Source organism: Phlebotomus papatasi, chromosome 2, assembly GCF_024763615.1.
Source record: "Phlebotomus papatasi isolate M1 chromosome 2, Ppap_2.1, whole genome shotgun sequence".
Classification (NCBI taxonomy): Eukaryota; Metazoa; Arthropoda; class Insecta; order Diptera; family Psychodidae; genus Phlebotomus; species Phlebotomus papatasi.
In genome coordinates this window covers 70,432,973-70,454,732 of record NC_077223.1, presented here as the reverse complement: position 1 = coordinate 70,454,732, position 21,760 = coordinate 70,432,973, and the positions used below count along the sequence as shown (strand labels likewise).

The 21,760-nt window shown below is 35.6% G+C and overlaps 2 protein-coding genes across 2 annotated transcripts; both read right to left on the bottom strand.

The window, feature by feature from the left end:
• Positions 1-2,264: 2,264 nt before the first annotated feature.
• Positions 2,265-10,658, bottom strand: LOC129804197 (fer-1-like protein 6). Its single transcript, XM_055851300.1, has 7 exons — positions 10,594-10,658; positions 9,689-10,519; positions 9,446-9,569; positions 9,253-9,370; positions 9,020-9,177; positions 8,844-8,944; positions 2,265-2,443 (listed from the first exon to the last, which is right to left on the bottom strand). The coding sequence occupies exons 1-7, from the start codon at positions 10,656-10,658 to the stop codon at positions 2,290-2,292; spliced, it is 1,551 nt and encodes a 516-aa protein (XP_055707275.1). The 3' UTR covers positions 2,265-2,289.
• Positions 10,659-13,563: 2,905 nt separating this feature from the next.
• Positions 13,564-20,393, bottom strand: LOC129801019 (fer-1-like protein 4). Its single transcript, XM_055845774.1, has 3 exons — positions 20,199-20,393; positions 19,364-20,119; positions 13,564-15,756 (listed from the first exon to the last, which is right to left on the bottom strand). The coding sequence occupies exons 1-3, from the start codon at positions 20,391-20,393 to the stop codon at positions 13,564-13,566; spliced, it is 3,144 nt and encodes a 1,047-aa protein (XP_055701749.1).
• Positions 20,394-21,760: the final 1,367 nt, after the last annotated feature.

Genomic DNA, 21,760 nt, shown 5'->3' with positions numbered 1-21,760 from the left:
AATGTGTAATATGTTTCATCAATATTTTGTAAGATCTATCACAAAAATTTACAATTTTGTATTTTTTGATTTTAATTAGGTGTAAAAATTTAAAGCTTTTGTAAAATGTATAAAAACCACATAGTGATCAGAGCTTGTGGTATTCCTAATTCAATTTCCTCAGTTTACTGCAATGGAACTTTGTCTCATATAGGGTAAAGTGGTACAAGTTGGACAGGGCTTTTTCTCTTGATAAATTTAGTACATTTTTTAATTGTATATTTTTAATGCTTTAGTTTTATATTTTGGTTCCTTGTGCTTAAAAACAAATTTTGTACAGTATTTATCAAGAAAAAAGCCATGTCCAACTTGTATTACTTTACCCTACTGTGTAAATTATGTTCTTTGGGGAATTTCGCGCTCTGTTTAACCATTCTTCGTGAGCTTTATATGTAATTTATTAAACCACTTTAAAGCTATACCCACTGAACTAGCTTTAAATGACTTTTAATTATTGATAAATGTAATGATTGTAATAGTACTTGTAGGTTATTTCTGAATGCTCTTCCTCACCTTTAGACTGAGAGGTTTGCTAATGTCAGGAACATCAGTCGACACCACAACGGTTGGAACATCATCCTGATTCTGTCCATTTACATTGGCGTCAGTAGCAGAAGGACTGACGGCTCTCGTGTTGTGCAACATATAGAAAGGACTTGGCATTACCGTGAATATGCGTATCATATAAAATCACCAATAAAAAAATAATCCTTTGAGATTGACCAAGTCAGGGTGAAAAATGATCGATATACCAGTCACTCTGCATTTGGAGAAACAAATTATATCACCGATAAATGTTTTAGCACTGATAATAGCCATCTGTTGACTTATCAAACACACACTCTCATCTAATCAGTTCCTTTTACCATTTATATTAATTCATTTCATTGAGTTAACATTCATTTGGAATAATTAAAAGTGTAGAGTTATCACAAGGTGAAAATTTTAGTGGAAAGATTACTCATAAAATATTAAATATGCATTAGTATTGATTAATTCTTTTCGATTTTAATCATATTGATGAGCCGAAAAATATAATTCCAGCAATTTTCTGGGAATATTTTGGAAAAAAAACACGCAAGATAAATCAACTCAGTAATTTCAATGGAAAGTTTATTAGAATATTAGAAAAAATGTTCCATGCAATGAAGCTCAAATGATCCAAATGATATGTTTAGTTGTAATATTTCAACGGGTGGAGAAAACTCTTTCTATATTTAATCTTGTCACATAATGAGTGATTGCCATAAACAGCAATTAATTAATTAATTATTTAGAGAACAGGACAACGGAAACATCGTGTTCTCTAAATTTACACAATTAATTCAATGAATTGTAACTCATACCTGATGCTATTGATTTGATGATGGACACAATGATGATGGATTGGAAGGTCCCCCCTTGTGGGATGTAATCCTTTTCACCTTGTTAGTCCAGCAGCTCAGCAAGACCTTTACCTTGACTGTGACCTGTGATTGACTCACTATGTTCTCAGAAGTTTCTCAGAATGTATATACCAGAGAAATACTTCTTATATTATATGAAATTATTAAATATTAACCATGCACTTGTCTCGCTTGAATGACAATTCACATCCAGAATGTCCATTAAATTGTTAACTGATAAATGATAAAAATTCACTATATTTCACAACATTTTCCTGACATGTCTACATGACAGGAAAATTGCATCATGGTCTTTAACAATTCTAGAATTCCAAGAAGTATCTTCCGGAAGATCCTAGAGAATTGTTTCTCGAATCTCGGTTCAATATTTCTTCACTTTTTTTTGCACAATATGGTAAAGGTCAAATTAATTGATTTTTCATGTAAAAAAATATTTCCCAAAAAGAAAATTAACGCACCACTATGTCTCCTTTGTCTCAACCGTCCACATCAGCAGTTTTCACTAAACTGAGAACCACTTCATACATCCATCGATAGGACAGGCTCTTCCACTCTCAATCTCCACCCACGTCCATCCTCACCAACCCCACATGTACACGCATTTTATTTGATATGAAACACCATCGCGTTTAGTACATTTGAGGAAAACACGAGCACTCAGTAATGACACACCCTTTCCAAGCACCATCACGACTTCATCTTTCACCCTCAGGGCTCCCCATTGCAAATTTCTCACTTGTGATGGACACTTGTAGGGGTTCAATTGAGCATGAAGTATTTAATTATAAACTTAGAAGAAAACAATTTTAACGACAAATTTATTCAAACGCTCTCATTTATATACTCACAGTATCCAAATCACAATGATGAGCAGCAAAACAAATCCTCCCGCCACATACATCCATTGAACCGGACACTTGCCCAAGATACTCGGAAGGAGAATATGCTGAAGAGTTCTCCATGGTGACTTGTACCATTGGAATGAGATGTCGGGTCGACTGAAATGGATATGGCAATTCATTAAGATCATCAAGTCAACGTTCTTGCAACACAATCTACAATGGGTGAGGAATTGCTGTCGCGTCCAATAATTAAGTGGTTTGTTGTGCTCAAACTCTCACTCTCTCTCCCCCATAGAAGCCAAATTATTCTAGGAATTCCTACAAGTGAATACATATTGTTGTAGGATTTCCCTATGGGACAGATATTTTGCTCTCAATGCTACAAAACTGGGCATTTTGGTCCAGATTTGCAGCGTCATTGGGGGCTCGTCTCAAGGGGTGATCAGAAAAAAATAACAGGGATCTTTCAAAATAACAAGAGTACAAGGGATAACTCATAGGCAATCAGACTGTCTAACGTTTCTGGTTTCCTGAAATAATATATAAGCTTCCCGAGTTCTCCGTGAGTTTCCTGAAAAAATTGTAAGTGCCCAGGGTTTATTAAAAGGCTTGAAAGGATTATCTGAGTTCCGTGAAAAAATGTATAGGTTCACTAAATTTCATAAAAATGTATGGGTTTCCTAGATTCCTCGTGGATTCCCTGCGTTCTCTCGCTAGATTGGCTCGTATTGCCCGAAATAAGTTACTGTACTTGCAAGAGAAAGAACTTTTACTTCTTCTTAACATAGGCTACCTAGGCTATCATAAGGATTCTATTTTTTAGACGCAATTTTACATGATACATGCGAAGTACCGGCGTTGCGGGTGACTTTGCACACTGCTGTTCGTGAGACTTTCATTAATTCTAGCACTTATTGATAGTCTGCGCCGTCTGCGCCGATCTGGTCTACCATGTCAAAGTATATAGGGGATATAGGGATATGTTATGTACCAAGTAAGGTACAATGATCCTCAAAAGTATTCTTGTAGTTTCAGTAATAGTAAATGAAATGCTAGTATAGGTATTTTGTCAAAAAACGGCTCCGTGAAAAAGTTATCTGAAGGTGCAATCCAAAATTGATTTCAGAGCAGTAGGGTAAATGTCCTAATTCAAAACCATTTTCAGACGCTTTAACTTTGACAGAAGATTCAACACTTTAAGTTCAATTCTTTTCTGAAGAGAATTACATAAATTTGCTCCTTGACTCTTCTATATTGTTACTGTTTAGTGAAAATTCTTTAGATGTCATTTGAAAACTTCTTAAATACAAGAAAAATACGCGAGTGTAAAATGCTTCTATTGGAAACAAATTAATCCAAATGGAGACAAGGGAAAGTTTCTAATTGGAGACAAACTGTGTAAGTGAAACCGCGACGAAAGGCTTCAAAAACCTTATTGAGTTGCTCTGAATGCAGGATTTGTTCTTATTCTTGGTCTTTTTTCCTTTCTCATCTAAAACAAAACGAAAATCTCTCCAAAAATATCATATTTCCGGGGTTTCCTATTGAAGCATTCGCAGATACTTCAGAAAAACCCTTTTTGTTCACGAAATAGGTAATTATTTCATTTGAAAACTTCACGTACCGGTAACAATAAAGATTAGCACTTAATTTAACTAAAATTAGCCAGAAATATGACATAAATGCTAAACAAAACGAATAAACAACAGTCACTTTATTATGTTTTTCTTTGGAAAACATGGTCGATCTATGAAAAATTCGATGGTGAAAAGATATAATTCTAATTTTCTGATATTCTTCTAAGTTTCTGAGAAATTAACAAATTAAAATTTGGGAATATGAATGGATTTTCGCTGTATTTAGAGCAAAATTAACTAAATAATGAAACTGAGGTATAGAAAATATATAAATATAATAATTTAGTACTGTATTTATCATGAAAAAAAATGACGTTTCCATTTGGAGTAGCGAAAAATTTCCATTTGGAGCAGGTTTTGAATTAGCTTAATTTACCCTAAATTGCCCAAATCTATTCTAAATATATCTGACTAGAATAATCCACTTCGATTTTATGCATTTTTTTTTAGTAAAATACTTTTTTTCACTATTATCTTCCTAAGAAGATTTATTTATTTATTTTATTTTTATTTATTTTAAATTAATAATGCTTTTGAGCTTGCGCTCTTGGAAGCATATATAATGAAAAAAAAAGAAAACTGTTAACAAAGCGAAACGAAAATCAGGAAGCAAGAATTTGCGGCCACCATTTATGTTGTAAAATTGTATATAATGGTCTTTCTAAAGCTTTCTTATAGAAGTATTTGGCTAAAAATTATCCAATTTTTTTTGGAAATTTAAGATAAAATGACCAAGATCTACAAAAAGGTATGGTCGCCATCTTGACTTGACGTTTCTGTCCGCCATTTTGAATAACTGTCAAAACAAAAATCTCATCCGATTGAGCTGAAATTTTAGTATGTTCTAGCTGATGTTAACACTTTAAGGACGCGAAGCTTTCCGCTGAGCGGAATTCAATGAAATCAAGTTTCCCTCGATATTTTAGCCGAAATAAGAGATTTATGGTTAAAGACATTTTTCCATTCGTAGGAGTCCTGGAAAACTGTGGGTCATATGTGACCCAATCGTCCATAAAGGTAAAAAAGCACAAAATTTTCAAGACGACTAGTTTACTCATTTGCTCTGTTATTATTGAAGGATAAATAACTTGAATATATTTGTAATAATAAAAAAAATTAGAGTACGAGTAAAAATTAAAACGATCAAAAATTAATTTTAAAAAATCTCATTCAATTTTTGGTCTCAAAGACTCTTGAGGACTTGTACACAAAACAAAAATTTTTATGAAAAAATGTATTATTGTTTACTTCATTTTTAATTTTTATGATATTCATCGAAACAAATTTCGCATACTGGTAAGGTCACAGAGATAAATGTCGCATGCCTCACTTATACAATTAGTCTTATAATCCTTTTTTCTGATAGCACCATGTGCACCTCAGTTTTCTTCGAAACATTGTAATGGGTAGGTGTAATGTTGCTTGTTTCTGGGAATTTCAGACGTACAGTTGCACATTGCTGTGGATCCGGGAGTTCTTCCAGAGTTGATGCGTTCTCGATGAAGACTTCAAAGTCCACTTCATCCACGTCTTGTTCCAAATATATTATGTCGCTTTCGTTCTGGACAAAATTGTCGTCTGGGCATCGTCGCTATCTTCCGGGCATAATATGTGGATTATTTCGGATTCATTGATTATGAAATTTTTTTTCCATTTTTGAAGTCATGTACAAGTGCCTTATAAATTATCAAAATATTACCTTCTTCAGTCAGTATTGCACTGGGAAATCTCAGCTAATTGATATATCACACAATATTACACGAATAATTAACTATTTTGCGCACACATAAGCAAAAACATGAAACAGTCTAACCTCAAATCTTCGAAAATTCATTAGAGACAGATTCGGTGTTTTTTACCTTTATGGACGATTGGGTCATATAAGACCCATGAAAATTATGAAGCTTTCCTGAAAATACCAATAAACTATAATTTTTACTTTGTTGAGAAATATTATGTATAGTTATTATAGTTTCTAGTCCCAAGAGGTTTTTGCTTAAAAAATTGGAAATATTAAAAATATTAAAATTCAAGCACCAACGTGAAAATTTGAAAATTCGTTATTTTTGAGCTCAAATATTTTTTATATAGCAAATAGCTGGAGATTTGCAAAAGATTCCCCAGAAAAGCTATGCAAGCCATTGTGAGGAGACCTCGGCCTCGGGGCAGACCTAGGACAAGGTGGCTGAATCAAATTCAGAATCTTGCCTTGGAACGCCTCGGGATCGAACCCGAACATCTTCCTGAAGTAGCGGAGGATCGACAAGCGTGGGCTGCTAATTTGGATGTCATGGGCCCGCGACCCCAATAGGGATAAGCGGTTGAAAATGAATGAATGAATGAATTTGCAAAAAATATCCTAGATTCCTACACCTTTCTACTTCGTAATTATGTACAAACATTAGGAGGAAATAACTTCAGGTAGTCAGGAAAAATTGTTTTCGCTATGGGTCACGGGTGACCCAATCGTCCTTAAAGGATTAAATTTATTATTTCTCACATCACATTTCGTTCATTTACTTTGTGTGAGGAAAGAAGTGAATAAATCTAAACCCAGGTCGTAATCAATGATTAAATCCCCATCAAGTAAAACTAACTGACCGAAAATATTCCAAATCCTTATTATCTAAATAAGAAGCAGGAGCATAAAATTTTAAAAGCGTATTAAAAGGACAGATAATCCTAACCGGCTTATGTAGGTGAGATTCTTAACATGAGCTAACTCGGAGTGCATGCAAATTCGATTTAGAGCTGAAATTGTGAGTCGCCATCTAGTTATCTTGAATCAAATTCGTGAAATTATACAAATTTTGTATTTAAACCAAAATATCAAGGATTTGGATGAACTGACAGAAAAGTGATATATGGATGAAATGTAGACCAGAATGTACTCTATAATTTTCTTATGGAACATGATCTCATCGATTAATCAGAAGCCGAGATAAGCGAGGTTTTTTGTTTCTTAACTCGTTTTTTCATCCAGAGTGCCCCAAGTAGTCATTTGTTGAACTTCAACTATATCAAAGAATTGTTGTATTTTGTGGGACTTTCCATTTAAAACCATATTTTAAGTGTCTTTGTGGAGTAGAGGCAGTCAAATTGGCATCTGAGTAATTTCAAAGCGTTATTATGGGAAAAGTCAATTTTTTCACACTTAAACGGCAAAATCGGAGTGATAGCGTAGTCTGAGCGGAAAATGGTGTATGGATGATATGTAGAGACGAATGTCCTCTACAATTATGTCGAAGTGATCATCAAAATCGGTTCAGCGACAGTCGAGATAATTGAGGTTATGTGATATTGAAATTGGTTTTTCGACTGTGGCGCCCCTGGTGTTGGTCCCACGAAGTTCAAATATTTTAGAAAGTTGTAGAATTTGGTGAGATCTTTCGTTTAAGCCCTCATTCATCAAAATCGGTCACATAGAACCGGAGATATGATTTTTTGAATTTTGTGAACTTTGACCCCTCATATCTCCGGTTCTGTTTTAACCACAGCGCACATTTGCACCATTTTGGAAACGTCCTAGACTGGACTACAACATACCAAAATTTCATTAACTTGCACAATGCCGTTTTTGAGAAAAGTGACTTTGAATTTCGATGAATTTTGACGCTATCACAGCGCCACCTGTGGTGACTTTTTGAACTTCCATCTGAAAGTGCTCATCGATACGAAACCAAAAAGGTAAAATTTAGATCGCTATGTTAATTAGAACCGGAGATAGAGGCCGGTCAATGTTCGAACTTTGACCCCTTATAGCTCGGGTCAGGGGTTTTAGATCGACTTAAGGTTTTTTTTGTTTGATAGGTATAATCAACGGCTACAACATACTAAAATTTCAGCCCGATGCACAATGGAATTTTTGAGTTATTTAACTTTTAAGATTTAAAAATTTTCTTTTTAATAATAGCGCCCCTAGCGGTGGTTTTATGAACTTCCGATGTTAGAAGGGGAAGTGGCATTTCACGAGAGCTTTCCAAAAAGCCCCCATTTTTTAAATTCTGACAATTAGAACCGGAGTTATGGCTATTTTAAGAAATTTTTTTTGGACCCTCATAGCTCGGGTCAGGGGGGTCGGGGGACCTTAAGTTTGGTATTGATGGAAAGCCCTGAGGCCCAGCTATAATATACTAAAATTTGAGCCCGATCGATGCCATAGGGGCGGAGCTATTGAGAAAACAAAAAAAGGGGGGTCTTCAAAATGGCGGAAGGAGGGGTGGGGGGTGGGGGGTCAATGCACCAAGTTGCAATTTTCATACGATATTTAACCTTTGCCGAAAACCGCAAGTCGATATCTTTTTTAGTTTAGGAGCTATTAAGCTCCAAAGAGCGGCCAGCCGGCCGGCCGGGAACGTAAATTAGCCACATATATATTCGGAATCAGGAAGTGCTGAAACACATTTTGGCCAAGTTTGAGGTCGATCGGACGACATGAAATTTTGTTAGGATTATAGTAGGTGAGATTGTTAAGAATCTCACCTAATACCTCTCATTTTACCATAATACCAAAATTTTTCTATAAAGCTCGCCTAAAACTATGTTACTAAGCCAAAGATCTGAAGTCCGTATAATAGTTTGATCTAGAGTTTGACTTATTGCGACTGTTGCATAACTAGATCTGTTGAAACGCTAATGTTGTAAATATCCATTCAATGACTTTAGTTTTAATATTTTATATGTTAAAAAATCAGTTTATGGAATTTAACTTTTCAATGTTGTGATTAAAATTATTCTACAACAGTTTTAAATCCTAGGTTTCAGAGCTTTGATTAGAAGAATCATAACAGTATCACATATAATTTCTTGTAATGATATTTTTACTGATGATTACCCCTTTTTCAGAAAAATCCATTTTGGCTTAGAAAATTCCAAGACATAGACTGATAAAGCTACAAATTTGTAAATATTCAACTTACCTTGGGTCTTTTAGGGGTTCTGGTCCTTTTCGTTGTTTTCCAACGGGCTTTATCAATGCCTCTGCTGCCGTCAAAAGCTCCAATTCCAACTCAACTTTTCCCTGAAAGTAGAAAGAATGAAATTGGATCTACCAGTGCTTTTTCTCGAAAATTTTCCCGCTAGAATAAATATTTACAGTCAATTCATTTTTGCCATAGTTACCCTGAGTGGGAAACCATCCTCTTATTGATTTGCTGCCGAACAGACTGATGTATTCCATCTGAGGATTTAGAGAGCAATTTTTGGCTAGAGATGGTGGGACATTGAGATGATTCAAATTAATTGCTGTGGCTCCTAATTAAATCAAAATGAAATATTTTCTAATTAATTACAATGAAACAATGTTATTTCAACTCTTCTACACTTCACCTATAAAATCATCTGCCGATAGCGTATCATTATCCCAAATTTGAACATTGAGCAGAGGTGGGCTCTTCACGATTGTATCGAATTTCTCATAGAAACGCCGCTTCTTTGTTGTGACTATCTTTTTAATTGATACATTACACACTTTATAGAAGATGCAATTATAATTTTCTGCGTGGTAAGAAGTTGAGCTTACCTTCTTCTCAGATACCAAATAGTGAAAGGGAAAAATCATTCTCCAATTAAATTTTCCTTCACCATTTAATGAACGATAATGAACATCAGTCTTCTGGGAATCCCTATCGCAATTCATGAGCCAACTGAAAATTATAGAGATTGGGAAAGATGTTTTTTTTTCGGTGAAAGTTCAGCGGTTGAACTTGAAACTTTAAACTTTGCCTACTAAAAATGGATCAATACAGTGTTTAATGATTCTTACCATTTAACATATATATCGCTCATTTTAGTTCGCAGGATTGTTGTATCTTTCATAGCAACATCCACTGTATTCCAAACTATTACTCGCAGTTCGTACTTTTCGGGAACTTCAGGACTAATATCAATTGCAGGAGGGATACAGTCACTCTCATAAATTTCCACCCAAAGTTGGAGTTTCCCTTGCGTAATCCCTGGTCGATCTTTTCGGAACAGATACCTTGTTTCAACATGTTCCGGAACAAATTGAACACCCTCAATCACCTGATCAAATTGCTTCAAAACCGATAGAGCCAAGCGTTCATGAAGGTTTTCAGACAAGGATAGCCTAGTCGAATCAGTATATTCTCTCTCTCCAATCCATATAGAATTTTCAGTAAATCTTGGCTCGGGTAAGTTATATTCCTCACAGAGATCAAGTAAAATTTTCAGTGGTGTCTTCGAATATCTCCACATGTTATACCCAAACATATTGTACTCTTCAGCAAGTCCAAAAAATGCTCTATGTTTGGTAAACAGTCGATCTTCGAGATCAATAAGTGTTTCTCCAATCAAATCATCAGTACATTCACTAAAATCCCGATCCCGGAGAGAGACTTTGAGGATGTGATCCTGAGGAATGAACCCCTTAACTTCGAAACATCTCCCAAAATACGGATTGACCTGGTTCTTTACAAAATTGTCCCGATCGATAATTTTCGTTTTTCCAAATTCAATACAAATATATGCATCTGAATCGCTATTTACGTCTCTAGATCGTAAATTTATGCCTCTCACCACATAAATTCTAGCCACAATTGAAACTTCGCGAGAATGTTTGACCACCTGTTGATATCTGCAAAGTATTGGATAAAAGTTTCATCACACACCTGTTGCAAAATTACCACGGTATAAGCCTCGAGGACTTACACGGCAACGTGATTCTTTTTGTTGTAAAAACACTTGTCGAAGAATAAAGAAGAACGGCTTACCATTTTGTTACTATTACGAAAGGATAATAAATAAATAATTTTAACTATTACTGCGATTAATTTCTTAATTGGAGTCAATTATTTTGGAACAAATATCTTGTTAAACGAACAAATGGATCTTGTTCAAATTTTGTCAAAAAGATGCCCATTAACAATTTGACATAACTTTTTTTCACATTTTATATAGAAAAACATCCTTTTAACAAACTTTTAACAAAAATCCATTTGACTGCCGATTTGACAAAATGTTTCAATATTGGCCTTGTCTCTGGATTGAGTGGACATTTCCTGACATTCTTACTTAAAGGTTTTAGTGAAAGATCTGTAAGCAAATGTTGCTTTGGCTTATGCAGCCCGTGATAGAGCTTTTCCATCGTTTTGGCTCTTGAAGTTGGTCACCAACGCTAAGACGGCGATGGCCGCAGGGGAGGTTGGAAATGTCACAATCAAGATGAAGAATAAATACAATACAATACAATACAATACAATACAATACAATACAATACAATACAATACAATAAAATACAATACAATACAATATTCTGTATAGAAGAACATCCTTTTCACAAACTTTCGTGTTAACACTCTAACGGGTAAGACCGCCTCCAGGCGGTCTTCACAAAAATCACATTTACAGCGACAATAAAGTTTTTATTTATTTAAAAGTGCTATAGTGTCCTCGGTAATAGTCGTATAAACATCTCTTGAAAGTTTGAACTCATTTTGACTCTTCGTTTTGTTGCTATTCCCAGTTTTGTGTGGCAGGTCAGAGAAAAAGCAACAAAAAATATTTGTGCAAAAAAAATCATTTCCAATTTCCATAAAAATACCGATTAAAAATTTATCTCACTAAAAAAAATTTATTTTTTACTGAAAGATATGTCATTCTACTTTCTATATATTATTTAAAAAATTTGAAAATCTAAAAATGTGAATTTTAGAAACAAAAAGAGTTTCAAAAAATTTTTATATTTTCTCACCTAGCGTCTAAACCAGAGGTGTGCAAGAAACCGTTGAAACCGAATTAACGTCAAATGAAACATGTACGTCAATGGTCAAAACGCTACTATAACAAACTTATTTTGACGTTAATTCGGTTTCAACGGTTTCTTGCACACCTCTGGTCTAAACTAAAAAAGATAATGAAGAATGGATGGTTTTTTCGACTTTATTGGATCATAATTATCCTAGAAAATATTGTTTTAGAACTTTTTTTCGCATATTAAAGAAAACACCGTTAGAGGGTTAATTTTACAAGACTATTCTACAGAGTTAGTGACTGACTCCTTAAAATTTCATGTTTTTTTTAACTACCTTTCTCCAGAAACTAATTTTTTCGACATACGATTAAATTATAGGATTTCTGGGAAATAATTATAGTGTTTGTCCATTTATCCAATCATTAGTGGAACTAGGAGCCAAGCGGTTATAGATAGGTACTTAGGATTTACATAAGAATTCATTGTAAGGCGAAAATCGTATGATTACCATAACTCACATACAGTCGAGTTCCTCAAATATGAACTCATCAAATTTGAACGACGGTTGCATTCAAAATGTAAAATATGAGGTTATGTAAAAGGAATTTTGCATGGAGTCTAAATTATTAGAACTATTTTTCTCTGTTGTTTCCTCAATATTGTCGTATTATAATAATTTCTTCATCAAATTCCACCAATTTAACAACAAATTCAATTGATAAAATTCTCTAAAGGTATTTTCCTTAGTTTAGGAAAAGTGAATTTTACATGAATTCCGTTACGTTTTTGAAAATATTGTTCAAATTTGAGGAGTGAGAATGTCATCTATACTCCCCAAATGTTCAAATTTGAGGAACTCTACTGTAGGGGAGACTGGGGCAAAAAGTCACAAAACGGATATTTTATTTTTTTGCAAGCTACTCGAGCGATTCAAAAATTTCTAATTAGCGCAGTTTTATAGGAAATTTACCGCTCCACAACTTTGTGAAAGTAATTTTCCTCTATTTTGTAAGGAAATACGTTTGTCGAGCCAATTTCTAAAAGGTAATTTTGAGACTATTCTCAAAAATGCTGGGGCAAATAGTACCAGACATTGAGTATTATCATATTTTGATTCGCTTCATTACGGGCTTCCGTAAATTTGAAAAAATACCTAGAGGACATATTTTCATAGAAAATTTATTCATCTACACCTTTGTAAAACACCGTTTTCTCTGCGAGAAAAGTGAGAAAACGAGAAAAGCGCTTTTCAAGCTATTTTAGAAAAAAACACACAAAAGACTGCAAATCGTTTGACCAATGCAAACAACAAGCGGCGAGACATGCAAATGACGTTTCTTTTCGCCGTGAGACGTCAGAAATTGCTTCGCTTTTTTGTTACTTTTTGCTCTATACATTTTGTTACTTTTTACCTTAAGTGGTCAGTATTATTAAAAGGATTTCTGGAGAAAAGAACCTTTGTGAAATTCTAAAATAGATAGCGGATTCGTATTCAAAGAATCCAAATTATTTAGAAAATATTCACCAGTGCATAAATTTTGGAAAATAAGTAGGTAATAATTGTTATTTTCTGCAAGCAAAATATTTCAAAAATAGGGTTAAAAATTTCGATATTTTTTTATTTTCTAAATTCCTTGTTCAAATCCTAAGAAACTTACCACATTGAAGAAGGTCTATGGAGACTATCTATAGAAAAAAATTTAAGCCGCTATCTTTTTTACCTTGGAAGATATTTAATTTTGAATTTTTCGATTTGTGACTTTTTGCCCCAGTCTCCCCTACGTATTGAAAACGCTAGATACTAGTAAAAATTTTCTATATAAGCTTATATGTCTCAATGCACATCGCTCTTCTCTACAATCTCTAATCTATTAATCTCCTCTACAGCAATAAGAACTTAACAGAGGTTGATGGAAAGGAAAAATATTTTACTTTGCAAGTCTCTCACTGAATGTCGGATCAGAATCTTTGAGAATTTCAATGTGACCACGAAGGAAACAATATTTCTGCCTCTTCAATCCATCACCGCTTTGCTTACGTGCTCTGCCCATCTCAAAGACATCTGCCCAATCACGGAAATGTCCGAATTCCGGCTGATTTTCCAATTCTGATTGATAGATTTTCAACTTGTGAATTGATTCACTAAAATTCTCACTGTTCTCTTCGAGAGAATTGAAGAACTTTGACCACCACGTGAGTTTCTGAGAAATATCAGTTGGTATCACGGATGTGGGTATTTCTTTGGGAATTCCCTGTTCAATATCCATATTTTTAGTAACATCTTCTTCCACCTGAGTCCCATAATTGAGAAACCTCGACATTGTGGACTTTATGAAGCTCTTGGCAAAATTCAGACCTACACCTTCAACCTTCTCGTCATTGGCTATTTTTGATGCTTTTTTCTCAGGAAGGTCACCCAATTTCACGGAATTCTCTTTGTGAGTTGTCCATAGTTGATTTTTCCTGAAGAATTGCTGTGTATTGGAAATAACAGTGATGCCAATTAATTTTGCAGACTTTTCCCTTCGATGTTTCAGGACAATTGGAGGCCAATAGGAAAGCTTTTCCGGAAGATAGACTTCGCAAGATTTGACACAATCTACAAAATTGCAGCTTCTTCCCACAATCCGGGAACATGATCCCATTGAGAGAGTTGAATTCCCAAATTCCAAGAAGATTTGAGAATGGTTCTTATTAATTTTGTCCATTAGACGAAGTCCGAAGCAGGTGAAAATTAAATGGAACTTTTCTATTGCAACATCAACTACTTTTGGGACAGGTGATTCCACTTTGACCAGCTTTTCACCATCCTCTTTAGAAGTCTCTTCCAAATCAACTGAGAGGAGCAATTGTGCCACTGTTATTCCATTTCTTACAACGGGTATCCACTTCAGTTTGCTTTTAGATTGAGGAGAATCTTTTAAACTAACCCTTGGGATTGTGTATCCCATTCCGAGGAAATCATCATTTTTCTTATCACCATGGAAGAGCTTAAAGAGGAGTATTGGAGGATTCTGAACACAGGAATCTCCTTCACAGTTTAGTGTAATATTCTCAAAAGATACTACTTCATTCCAATTAGGAACGAGGCTTTGGTGATGAATCGTGGATTTCCCATGGATTCCATTGAAGAAAATATCCACATAAGTATCGTAGAGGGATAATCTGTTCAGGCCAGGTTCAATTTTTGCCTGATAGAGATAGATAGTGCATCTGAAAGTGGTCTTCACAGGACTCTCAATAAAATTGAAACTGGACGTAGGTGAGTACGTCCAGTCTTTCGGCCACCACTCTGAGTCCTCTTTCTCTCCTCCCATCCAGAGAATGACATCTCCATGGCCGGATATACATCCACAATAAGTCTCTTCGTGACGACATTGTGAGTTCTTAAAGATAACACTATGTCTCTTCCGACACAAATATCCTCCCTCATACTTCTGATTTAAATAAACAATATCCTTCAAATCAACCCTGTGTACCCCAAATTCCCGTCCCTGATCATCCTCGAGCTTAATCATCAAATCTGGCCACTTTGTAACTCCCATTTTGGCAATGTTATGCAAATTTTGCAAGAGTTTATCAAGAAATTTTGCAACCAAAGTCAAATCAATATTTTCCCTCGCATGTTTCATCTCATCAATTAATTTCTCCAGCGAAGCCACAATTTGAGCTCTAAAGTTGACATGCCACTTCATCAGAGTCTCCCCATCATCCGCCACTGAAAGAACTTTCTTGAGAGATTTCAGAGAAACTTCCGTGTCCTCGAGAAACTCCATAACTATTCCTTGGGAATCTCCTTTATTTTCCAGGAAGTCAATTAAATTGCTTCTTGTAAGTTTGTAGGTCAATTGAGAGGTGAAGTTTCTAATTAGGATTTCATCCCTAAGAACATGTCTCAGATCCGGAAGAATTAGGTTTAGGGAGACGGTTGGGATTTTTTGCGATAGTTCGAGAAAGAAAAGATTGCAGGAGTCATAGGCTGTGCAGAGGAGGTCATAAGACATAGAAGAATCTTCAGCACAAACCATCTTCAGTCGAATGTGCCTTGAAGGAGAATGAAGAAAATCTAGCTCGACAATTGCTAGGTGAATTCTAAACCTAGCGGAAGTCCAGAAATCGTTCTGGCGCGATTAAGAAAGAAGAAAAAAGGGAAAACCAATATTTTTAAATTATCCTATAATAGATTTACCGTTCTACATTCTACACAAAAAAAATTATAAAATTGCTCGTAAATATTTGTGAATTCCCACTCGGGACTTACGAAATGCACGTAAATTGTATAACCTATAAAAAAAAGTTCGTAAAAGTTTGTACTTTTTCACAAACATTGTTCGTATGGTGATCACTCGTCTTTTACAAACATTTGTTCGTACATTTTTTGTCTGACAAACCTTTATGAATAAATGATAAAATTTGCGAACATTTTTTTTTGTGTGTTTACGAACATTTCAGAACAAATGTTTGTAAAAAAAAACAAAAAAAACTCGTCAAGTGATCATTTTATGAATAATGATTGTGTAAAAGTACAAAAATTTAAGAACTTTTTAGTACGCTATAGGATTCACGAGTATTTCGTAAGTCCCAATCCCAAGTTGGCATTCACAAGACGTTAAAGACGTTAAAGAATAATTTGTTCCTATGGTCTGTTTGTGTAACTAAAAACTAAAATTACAGACTGATGAGAAAATTATCCAAGAAGCAAAATAGCTGCCTTATGCCGGCTTCAGACTGAAGGTTTAGCCGAGTTATCGAAGGTCTCAAAATTCATAATAACAAGCAATTTTTTTTATTTTTCAAAATCTAATGAATCATTTGCCCTTAATATTCAATCCTAAACAACAATTTTCTAAAAAATCATGCTTGATGAGGAATTAGAGGAGTTAGGCCAGATAGCCAAGCCTTAGGTCTGAAACCCGTATTATAGTGCCGAAACTTTGAGAAGTCATTTCTTACTGCACCTTTAAAAGGCTCATAATGAGTTTTTTTTTTTAATTTAAATTCCTGTAGAACCTCTATTAAGAGTGTGCCACTTTACTTTTAGTATAGTCACAAAGACAGAACCAAGAACGCTATAGGTAGATTATAAGAATTTTGGTTCTATAATGTCTTCTTACTTGAGGAATTGTACAAGATAATGAAAAGAAGAAAATTCTACTACAAATTCTAAAAACCAAAATTCTTATTATAAGTATTTTAAAAGTCAATTACAGAGCATTTAAAAGTTGTTGCTGTAGCATCTAAATCTATATTAAATTCTAGAACCACAGGTTGTACAGAGACAAACAGAGAAATCTTTTAACACGAGCATCTGATGTTGTATGATGGGGAGAGTATTTTCACGACTTGATGTGCGCGGCCGACGATAAATCGGCACGGGTGAAGGAGGTACCGGTTTCTGATGGTCGTTATGGAGGACCATCAGACGCTTCCTGAAGAACTGCAAGGCCTCAGGTGAGGATAACGGCCTTGCGGAACTACTAAAGCATGAGGAGGGACTATACGATCGCATCCCCGGATTAATCCGTAAAATCGGGAGGTGGAAGGTAGTATTAATCATCCCAACAAGAAAGGTGACCGTTTGGACTGTAAAATACAGGGGAATCGCTCTCATAGATAGTCCGTATAAGGTACTGTCGAAGTTGATGCTTAAGAAGTTGAGGTCCTATCCTGAAAAAACTATAGAAGAATATCTGGCAGGCTTCCGGCCTGGAAGATCTACGTTGGATCAGCTTTTCAATGTACGACATGTACTTAAAAAATGCTGGCCGTACTACATCTCACTCCATCCGCTTTTCATTTACTTCAAGCAGACCTACGACACAATCAACAGAGAAAGGCTTGTGGGCAGCCATGGGGGAGCTTTGCATTCCACCCAAACTAATCAGTTTGTTGAGAATGACCATTTCCAACTCTATGTGCCAGGTCAAAACCATGGGAGGAGGATGGGGATTTTCAGGGTTAGACTCAATCCTGAGGCAAGACGATGCTCTATATCCCACGTAATAAAGCTATGCATATTACTATACAAGGTATACAAGTCCTTCCAGATGACTGCCTACATTAACATCATGGGTTGCTCGACGCGAGCGGTGAAGGAGACTTTTGTCGAACTCGCTTTTGCAGCGGAGCAGATGGGATGGGACTCAAGATCAACGAAGAGAAAATTAATTGTATGGTCACTGGCGATACATAGCCATGGACGAAGGGTACTTTGAGATAGTCCAACACTTCAAATATATCGGTTCGGGTTTGACTGCGAGCAATGAAGTTAAGATAGAGGTCGATGTGATATTGGTGGTGGGAAGCAGATGTTTTTACGTGCTCTCATCAGTTTTCCATACAAGAGACATATCGTCGGTTGCGTCTACCTCTGTCGTATCTGCATTTGTTTTGTATCTGCATTTCGTGTAGCTACAATACAGACGTCCCCTCTTGCGTGAAATGCTGACACAAAAGAAATGCAGATACGACAGAGGTAGACGCAACCGACGATATCTTGGTCATCTAAACCAAAATATACAGGACCATTGTGAAACCTATTATCACATACGGTCTTGAAGTGGCACCAATGACCCGCAGAGAAAAGAAGTCACTACTTGTTACGGTGCTATCACACTAGGATCTTCACAATTTAATTTTAAATTCAATTGAGCCAATTGAGCGTTATAAGATTTCTAGAAATTACTTGAAAATTCTCACAGCCAGGACACATTTTGCAAGAAATTTGCTCAATTTTAAATAGTGCCGCGAGATTTTTGATTGTGAATGACTCCGGAAAATGTGTGATAGTAATTTAAAATGTCTTATAAATCACTTATTTGTTATGCAAAAGAATCCCCAAAACCAGAAGAAAGGGTTGCAGACAAGGGGGCTCCTGAAAAAACTTTCATAGTCTTGTTGAAAATCTGTATGAAGTCATCCCAACTGCGATTTCTTAACACAACAATTTCCTTCGAATTGCTTTGAAGGAACTCAGCAAATTACTCCCGATATTGAAGTTCACACAGTTCACACGTATACAAGTTTATCACTAATCACTGTACTTATTTTACTTTTCTGGTCACAAATAATAATTAATTACGAGTGAATAAATTTAATAAGAACAATTTGGTTCAAAAGGCTACTTGTTTAACTGCAGTAAAATTGAAATTAATGAGCAATTTTAACATTTTAATTTGCTGAATTCAAATTTAATTGACCAACCACATTTATGCTATTTTACCATGTTTTAATGTATTTTGGTGGGCCTAGTATTAGTTTATATCAATAAATAAGCGAAAATCTATCAATTTAATTGATTTTTACTGAAAAATAACGCATAGGAACAATTCATCTGAAAATTAAATTGAATTTACAAATTGAAAAAGTCCTAGTGTGATAGCACGTTTATAGAAACAAAATTGTTATACTCTGCTTATAGCGCTCTCGGCTCCGTCGGTTTGACTACTAAAAGCGAAATAGTGCATCCTTAAGAAGCTTAGAGTTTCTTTAGGTACTTAGACACAAAATTCTCAATACAATCCTTTTAAAGATGTATTAACAATCTTGTCAAAGGCTTGGTTCTTTAGAGCAACTATTGCGCTTTCTGAGTGGATCCTACTTCGATAACTCTTTTAAGCACAGTACCTTACTAATAAGAGACTTGGGCACTTTCACAAGAATTCAAAAATTCCAAATTTCCACCAATTAAAATTGTTGAGATTTTTTTTTGGATAATTGAAAAATTACCTCAAAGAATCTGTTAATCCCATTCACTTTAACGGATCGACTAAAAGGACTCGTTTGGGGTTGTGAAGTGGCTTCAATTGAGAAGAGTATCCTACCTCTGTATTTTTGGTTCTTGTACAAATGCCACCAGGCTGGCCCAAAAGTTGGCAGTGTGGCCTCTCCATCAACCATGTGAGAGAGATTCCTCAGAAAAATATTCATTTTAGCAATAGTCTTGGATTTTAGATTGGAAGGAGACTCAATCTTTATCCCAAAATTCCCACATAGTTCAGGGAAGAACCACATAAACTGAAACTGCTGATTCCATTCAGGATGTTCAGTCATTCTTGCAATTCTTGAACAGACATCTACTCCACAGAGAGATAATCGTACACAATGGTCACGCATCGTGGGAAAGGTTCCTCTATAGAGGTTAAAATTGAGAAGAATTCTCTGACGATCAGTTTCAAGATTCAGCACTTGACTCAACTGATGGTCAAATTGATTGGAAGCCTTGGTGTTGTCGGAAACAATAACCAAATCAAATTTGATAATTCCACATGAATCTGACCTCTCACCCGGTGGAATTGCCCCTGAAGGGGGCACCAAGCGACCCCATACACCACGAAACCCTCTTCCATCGGCCCTCCACACTCTATCCAGATCCACCACTAGCTCCCCTGAACAGCGCCTCAAGCACGCTTCATGGTACAACTTGAACGTGACACTTTTCGTCAGAAGCCTGTCCAGAGTGCATCTTGCCTCAAAGACCATGTACTGCAGATCAAAGAAGAAAAAAAAAACAGACTAGATTTTCTCTCTCTGACCATTTATGGTCAGCAAAAATGCTATCAACCTCATTAAAATGTGGATTGCTGGAGGATTTTGCTACACGAGTAGTTTTCACTTTTCCACCGAAAGACACCTCTATGAATGACTTAAGATGCTGAATACGCAAATTCTTCACCTGATGGACCGTAATACTAAGGAGAAAGTCCTCCTCATTACCCTTCCTACTGGACTTGAATATTTTCTTCCCTAATTTCTGCATTGTATTTGGGAAAGATTTAATAGACTTGTTTTTATCGAGCTACTAAGGATTGTAGTGGAATTTTTTTCATGGAATTTATACATTTGATTACGCCCTGGAAATCCCACGAGATACACCCAGCCATCCCTTTGAGAATTGTTCTATTACGCACGGTAACAAAGAACTTTTAGTATTTTCCCGCGCAATTATCCTGTCTGGTCGTGGTCATATCAATTTGCACGTGATTGCGCAGAATCCCACTTTTTGCGCGGGAACTTTCCGAGAGGTATTTCACCTAGAAAGTCTCTTGTTTCAAAATTCTCCTAATTTCTACAGCATGACTTTTAACGGTTGTTCCACACACAGTTTGTGTCTTTTATTGTCTTCTAATTAAATACGCTAATCAAACCACGCAGTGCATGTTTTTTCCACAACACCATACAGCCTGGTCCCCGCCAAATTCGTTGGCCTATTCTCCAATGTGTGAGTGCGCGAGAAGTTGAATGAATGGAAGTACGATGTATTGGAGGGAGTCCCCTCCCCATCATCAATCGAATGCGTAGCAATTCAATGATGATGACTTCAACAACGAATGCGAACGCTCACACATCGTCATTCAATTTAGGCGCGCTTCCACTGTGTTGGAGGTAATGGCTTCTTCCATGGTTAGGGTTAATCATTGAATGAAAACTTCAAGTTAAATGAAATGAAATTTTCATTACGAAATTTTCCGTATTTTATACTTGTTTGTGTATTACTCGTTGCATTGAAAAACCGGAAAAAACCTTGCACATGTTCTCGTAATGCGGTTTGTGATTTTATAACGCCATCTCTGTTTAAAAATAAATTGAACAGTGAATTTTACCTCGGCTGAGGTACATCAATTTATGTAAAAATCATTATATTCCCAAAATAATAGCCTATTTCCTTGTACCAGTATTTGAAGGTAATGAACTTGGTTTTAAGGGAATTTCGCTTTATAAATTTACTTCAGACAATTTAAAAAAGCCTAAGCTTATGGTAACTGAGATTCTTTACAGGCGACCTCGAAATGCGTGCAACTCGAGGTGCTTGAAACTCAAAATACGTGTAAATTCGAAACTAGTAAACGGGTAAACTGCTCTTGTCTGCCGAAATGGATAAAATTTGCTCGATGCGATTCTTAACCCCCAAAATTAAACTAACAATCGAATTTTCACGCATTCCGAGTTGTACGCACTCAGTTTTGCACGCATTTTGAGGTCACCTGTAAAGAATCTCAGGTACCATAAGCTTATCTGGGCTTATCACTGATCATTTTCTATTTTGAATAGTCTGAATGGGGGGAGACCAACAAAAGAAAAAAAAGTTTTGAAAATCGATTTCTCGATAATTCGGACCTTTGAATA